We start from the raw sequence: 7,205 nt of genomic DNA, 5'->3' as shown, positions 1-7,205 counted from the left end.
TCACAATTAAAGCATACTAGGTTGTTTTTGTGGTCCCAACAAAACACATCAGAATACTCAGATGACTTGTTGAATCACGACCTTATGAAGCTGCAGAGGATAAGCAGACACTGTGATTATTATAGGTTTTACTCTGAAAGATCAGCTGTTCTTATAGGAATGTGACAACAAAAGAGATGATGACATTTAGCAAACTAAATGCCGCAGTAATGTGAGTGATTTGTATCAGATAGTAAATACAGCAGTGATTGCCGTACACTTATTATAACTCAATGTTATCTTTCTCCTTGAGCATTGGTAGGTAGAAAATGGACAAAAATGGTGTTTCACAGTAGAGTTGCTGACCTTTCACCTGCTGCTCCTCCTCAGTTAAAGGAGGTAGATGATAGTTTTGATTCCCTCCTCTAATGGTCAACTTTAGGAGACACTGGACAAACTCAGGACTCCGGTCTGTGCCTGTGTTATCCTTGTCCTACTACCCTGACCAGGATATGTGATGAAAAATGCAGTAATAGATAAGCAGTTGGATTTCATTCGATAGGGGTTTTATTTTGAAATCTTTACCGGACGTTCAATTGTTATCCCCCCTAACTTGACAGTGCTGGGTATAGACTGACTGTGGGCAACCTCAGACAGGTGGAGGAGACGTCCTCAAGCAGCTGAACTGCACCGCGGTTGGACTGGATCGGGCAGGACTGGGCTGGGCTGCGGGACGAGCAGCGGTGGACGCTGTGCACGCTCGGTGCGCGGATCCTCCTACAGCTGCTGGATTCACAGTATGATACCAGATGCAGAACATGGTCTGGCTGATTTTCCCTTCCTGAGCCTTCGCACACATGCTGGACACTTCAATGTGGACACGGGGAGGACGAGGGATGTAGTTGCAATGGATTAATGAGGCGCACACATGGACTTCGGTTTTTTCCCTGAGATTATTGGCTTGTAATATTTATCGCCCTGCTTTGGCCATGGAGAACCAAGCAGCCGAGCCGCAGAACTATGAAGATGTACAGAAAAGCGGCTATCTCCGCAAGCATAAATCAATGCACCGGCGATTCTTCGTGCTGAGGGCGGCCTCGGAGCATGGTCCTGCTCGACTTGAGTATTACGAGAACGAGAAGAAATTCCGCAGTAAATCACCTGTGCCCAAAAAAGTCCTGAACCTGGAGACTTGCTTCAACATCAACAAGCGGGCAGATTCCAAGAACAAGCACATGATAGTCCTTTATACCCGCAGCGAGAGCTTTGCCATCGCTGCAGACAGCGAGGAGATCCAAAACGAGTGGTACCAAGCAATGCTGGACCTCCAGTGCAACTGTAAGACATGAAAAGTGTGATGTGATTCCTACTGTCTGTTTCTGCATCAGGCCTATCCTGCCGTAGGCTGTTTGTTCTCCATACACTATTTGGCTCGGCCGTTCCTGATTGTTCATTGCACATCACTGGCTCGAATTGTTTGAATATTTTTGCTGCAGGTCTAGTTTACCGATTTCATTTGAATAAATTAGTCAAAGTAATGCAATTTGGACGGTGTGTTTTCAACCAACAGGCAGGTGGATCCGACTGAACGGGGCAGACTAACACGCTATGGGCGGCATGTGCTGTGTTTGTGCTGCACAATCTCAGTCAGCGTTGGTTTAATACTGTTATAACCTGCGGATCATTTCTGACAGCAAATTATAATTGGATGCATCAAAGAGCATCTGCATGTAGCCTAGTAATATTCAGATGATCGCCTTTTTCTGACTAAAATGCAGCTCATTTCATACGACGGTGTATTTTTGCATGGCGCAGTGGGCATATAGCAACCATCCAACGGATGCATCATATAGGAGCAGCCTATCGCGGTGCACTCCGCTGGAGCCTGTGTTTTTGTTTTTCTGCACAGCTCTGACTGCCGTTCGCCTAACCTACATTTCTGTTGCACGGCGCTGCTGGTAGGGAGGAGATGGCATCGTCAGTGCGCTCTCACTGGAAAATGCGTTTCTGTTGGTTATCCTCGTGTTTACGTTGTTATCCTTATGCTGGAGCTGAACACCACCACCCACCCTCCCTGTTATCCTTTGCAGTTCAGTTAGTTGAGACTGATGGGCTTGCCCAGCTTTAATGTTGTCACTTTGTGGAAGCCTAAATAGATGCGTGTTGGAGTACGGACCCCCATTTTGTTGAGATTATGTCTCAGGGAGAGCCACAATAAAACACTGTTTAATTTTATTTTATTGTGTCCCTGCTCATAATGTGCATAGGGTCGTACAAATGGAGACTGAAACACATTAATATATAGGTTACAATGATTCCCGTCGGGACCATCTCTAATAAAATGAATATTTTTTTGAGGATGGGAGCAAACCTCTGGTCAGTTGTTCAGTGATAACAGTGACTGAGGCCAGAAAAAACAAAAGACGAAATTATAATTCTGTAATTTGTCATGTGATTGTCGTTGATCTGAACTACAATGCATTGTTTCATAATAGAGCATGCTTCTTTTCAGTAGTATTCTGTACCTTCCAAGACTTCATTAATTATAGAGCTGTAGCTTAAAAGTGATGGTGATGAATTAGCAGCACAGTTGCTTGGCAGATACAATACAAATTCTTGCATGTGGCAGTTTAATAATAATAGAGAAACTAAATATTTTTTATTAGTGTCATTTTGGCTTTGATCAGTGTTTCAACAGGTAATGTGTTTTATGTAAATCCTCACTCTTGTGGTTTTAGTCATTCAATGCCTCAATTGTTTGTATTTATTTATTCTTTATTGTTTTCCTAGGTAAAACTCCTGAAGACTATGGCAGTAGTGGAGAGTGTAGCTCTCCGTCTCCTGTTCCAACCTTCAAGGAAGTATGGCAGGTCAAGGTTTGGCCTAAAGGTCTTGGACATGCCAGGAACTTAGTGGGCATCTACCGGCTGTGCCTAACTGACAAGACAGTCAACTTTGTCAAACTCAACTCTGATGTGGCAGCTGTGGTGTTGCAGCTGATGAATGTTCGCAGGTGTGGCCATTCAGAGAATTTTTTCTTCATTGAGGTGGGTCGCTCAGCGATTACTGGCCCTGGAGAGTTCTGGATGCAGGTAGATGACTCCGTGGTGGCCCAGAACATGCACGAGACCCTGCTGGAGGCCATGAAGGCCCTAAGTGAGGAGTTCCGTCAGCGCAGTAAATCTCAGTCTGTGGGAACGTCATGTGGAGGTGGTACTGCTTCAAATCCCATCAGTGTACCGAGCCGTCGTCATCATCCAAATCTGCCACCAAGCCAGGTGGGCTTCTCCAGACGAGCCCGCACAGAGACCCCTGGAACAGGAGGCAGCAGCACGAGCACTTCACCCACGTCACGCCACGGATTTCCAAGGGCGCGAACTGCCAGCATTGGGGCCAGGTCGGAGGAGGGCGGAGCAAGTGCCAAAGGGACATGGGCCAGCTCCAGCCCAAGTCTTAATGGTTCCTGCTCAACTACACCAACACTGAGGCCCAAGCCCACCAGGGCCCCAACTCCTGCTAAGATTACCCTCAGCCTTGCACGTTACACGCCTAACCCTGCTCCCTCTCCCGCGCCGAGTCTGTCCTCCAGCTCTGGTCATGGCTCAGAGTGTGGCCTAGTGGGGGCAGCAGTGGGAGGCATGACAATCTGCTCCTACCCTCGTGTTTCTCAGAGAGTTTCTGTGTCAGGTTCACCGAGCGACTACGGCTCCTCAGATGAATATGGCTCCAGTCCTGGGGAACACTCTCTGCTCGTACCCAGTCTGTCTGGACAACATGTACATGGAGAAGGCTCCTCCAGCTATATAGTGATGGGACAGCGGGAGGGTCTACTTGGTTCTCATCATCGCTCAAAAGGGAGACGAATTCTGCGGCGCGCGTCCAGTAGGGAATCTGAGGCAGAACGCAGACTACTAAGTAAGAGGGCTTCCTTGCCCTTGGCAGCCCATGAACGACTGATCCCACATAGAAAGGATGAAGATGATGAAGATGATGAAGAATATGCCATCATGTCGCAGAGTGCTAACCAAGAGAGAGCTGATTTGCACCATGGTACAGGGGGCCTGGCAGTTGGGGGTGGGCAGATTGATGCAGTAGGGGAGAATAGGAAGAGAGCTGACAAAAGCAGGGGAGCAGTCGGCGCAGGAGCAGCTGTGGATAGTGGCTATATGTCAATGTTGCCTGGAGTGACATCTCCTCCTGTTTCACTCTCTCTCGCGATAGGTATGTCTGACGCCAGTGCTAAACCTGGAGCAGATGATGAGTATATGGCCATGACCCCCAACAATAGTGTGTCCCCCCCTCAGCACATCCGCCAGCCCAGCTCAGAGGGCTACATGGTCATGTCTCCCAATAGCAGCAGCTCCACAGACCTGCACGGACTGAGCATGTGGGATAACAGGACCAGCATGGAGAGCCGGGCTGCCAGTGACTACATGAACATCTCACCTGTCTGCAGCCGCTCGGCCTGCAGCACACCGCCTTCCCACCCTGAGCAGCACCAACTGCAACCAAAAATGTTCAATTCCTATTTCTCCCTGCCACGAGCTTATCAACATACACTTTATACTCGCTTTGAGGAGGACTTAAACAAAGGGGAAGGAAAAAAGGACAGCAGTGGGCACGATAATGCTGGAAGGGGAGGGGGGGTGGGATACAGCAAGAGAAACAAAATTGCAGTGGGCTCTGCAGGAGGCAGTCAGCTCTCCATGTCTTCCTCTTCTTTCTCCTCCAGCTCAGCCAGCAGTGAAAGCCTGGAAGACAAGTCCATATCGGCAGGGAGAGGGTTAAGTTTATTAAGAACTGGTGCAGAGTACAAGAGTGCTGGAACATGCACAAAAGATGGGCGTCCCCATCAAAAACGCGGATCAAGTAGTAAGAGCCCAAAGCAACAAAGGAGGGGTCGTCCCCTCAGTGTGTCTTCAGACATTACTAAAGCAAACACCCTGCCCAGGGTGAAGGAGAATCTGATACCATCAGTGTCTCAAAACGTTGGTGAGTATGTCAGTATTGTGTTCAAGGAGGACAATAAGTATGGCGGAGGACGCCGTGCAGGGTCTGAACGTGGACAACCTGTGATCCATGGAACCCTCCGGCCCTTGAATCGACCACTCCTCTGCCACGATAATCCTGCTAACCTTCCCCGCAGCTTCTCTGCTCCATTGTCCACCTCTGCCGAATACGTCAGCATGGATTTAGGGAAGTCCTCAACGCCCCTGACTCCTGTTAGATCCACATTCAGCACCACACAGGGCCCACCAGCTGTTGCCCCCAAGGCCCGACATGAACACGGCACATCCTCTCCTCTGGCAGCAGAGGCTAATGCCGGGTACAGAACAAAAGTAAAGGTGGCAGCAATGCCAACAGACGCCCCTACTCCATTTATAGACAACAAAGGTTCAGATCCCAGCATTTCAGCAAGACCTGCCATCCACTCTGGTCAACCCTTACCCATAGAGCAGGAGACAGGCTTGGGCTTTTCCCCAGTCAAGTCCTTCCAGTCTCCCGAGCGGAGTAGCAGACTGGTCCGAGGTGACTTGCAGGGACGGCAGAGCCACCGTTCAGAAACATTTAACTCACCTCCCTCCCTACCACGCCACCCACCCTCTTCTACCTCCCTCTTCCCGGAGGGCAGCCAGGCAGCGAGCCATCGGCATGGTTTGGATTGCTCACTGTGGGAGAACAGGCAAACAGCTAGTTTATCTGCCACTCCTCCACCACAAGCCTCCACCTCATCTGCTGAACAAGGCCTTAACTATATTGACCTTGACTTGGCCATTAAGGAGAACTCTCAAGCCGGAGTGGAGCGCACCTCTGCCGCCTACAACATCGGAGGGAGCTCTATGGGCAGCGGTGCCGGCTCCAGCCTCAACACTTACGCCAGTATTGATTTCTATAAGTCAGAAGAACTGCGATCACACCAGAACAGTAGAAAGGATGGTCAAGGTAAGCACTACTTCAACTGCAAACCCATCTCATCTTAAAATATCTATTAAACAATGGATGGGTAAAGAATATTTTGAGTATAACGTCTGAGATCTGACTGAGGGACATTTTGTGTTCAGAAAATCAGCTGATATGTTACAGCTAAGGCTGCATACGTTTTTAGATATCATCTTTTATGATAGTTCGAGACATCTTGCATAAGGTTGTAGTGTCTGTAGTGGCACCTTCATTTGTTCTTCTTGTAGACAATCAGGTTATTGGTGTCAGTTCTGCCCTCACAACTAAAAGACACAATGGTTACTTCAGCAAACAAGGGAAGAGGCAAGACAATGTCCATGAGGCTCCTTAAAATGTATTGACTTATCAATTGCTACAGTGATTACATCAATATAGAAAATATTTCCAAACTATGATAGAATTGTTTCTGATGGGATTTTTGAAATTGAAAATTGAAAGGTTATATGAGAAGGAAATAACCACTTGTATATTGTAAATGTGTTCAAGTGTCTCATATTCGTTATCTTCATTTAGTAGAACAAGCTTTATTCACTCTGATTGTTTGATTGACTTTCTATAACCTATTGAAAAGAGTTTGGATAACAAACGTTGTTTGCATCTTTACTTTGTGTGGAAATAGTTAATTCTCAGTAAAGCCACAGCGTCAGTGAATTTTATTATCGATTGATCATTTCAGTCACTTTCCAAGCAAAAAAGCCAAACATCTCTCTGGTTTTAGCATCTTAAATGTGATGATCTTCTGCTTTTCTTTGTCATATATGACAGTTTTATGAATATCTTTGGTTTTTGGACTGATGCTTGGATAAAACAAGGAATTTGAAGACGCCACCGTAGTCATTTTATATTCCAAACAATTAATAAAGAAAATAATCAGAAGATTAATTGATATTGTTGGTTTCAGAACTAATTTGTAGTATTTTTTATTCATTTATTGCAGGTCAGTGATAGCCAAATTTTGTCAAAATGATGCTTTTTTTTCTTCAAGATCAAGTCATTAGAGCTGAAATGATTAGTCAATGAATCGACAGACACAATTAATCTGCAACCATTTTGATAATTGATTAGTCGTTTCTGTCCTTTTCTTAAGCAAAAAGGCAGAAATTTTTTTCAAATGCAAATATTTGCTGCTTCTCTTAGTCCTCTATGAAAGCAAACTGAATATCTCGGGTTATAGACTGTTGGTCCGACTAAAGAAGCAGTTTAATTTTCTCAACTTTGGCTTTAGAAAATTGGCATTTTTCATTCATTTCAAGAAAATAATCGGC

General features: G+C 46.3%; 1 protein-coding gene across 1 annotated transcript; it reads left to right on the top strand.

Moving 5' to 3' along the window:
• The first annotated feature begins 968 nt into the window (after positions 1-968).
• On the top strand, positions 969-5,960 carry LOC139295639 (insulin receptor substrate 1-B). Its single transcript, XM_070917859.1, has 2 exons — positions 969-1,317; positions 2,770-5,960. Exons 1-2 carry the CDS (start codon positions 969-971, stop codon positions 5,958-5,960), a joined length of 3,540 nt encoding a protein of 1,179 aa, XP_070773960.1.
• Positions 5,961-7,205: the final 1,245 nt, after the last annotated feature.

This window comes from Enoplosus armatus, chromosome 13 (assembly GCF_043641665.1).
Source record: "Enoplosus armatus isolate fEnoArm2 chromosome 13, fEnoArm2.hap1, whole genome shotgun sequence".
NCBI classification, from domain to species: domain Eukaryota; kingdom Metazoa; phylum Chordata; class Actinopteri; order Centrarchiformes; family Enoplosidae; genus Enoplosus; species Enoplosus armatus.
This window is presented reverse-complemented; position numbering and strand designations above follow the sequence as displayed.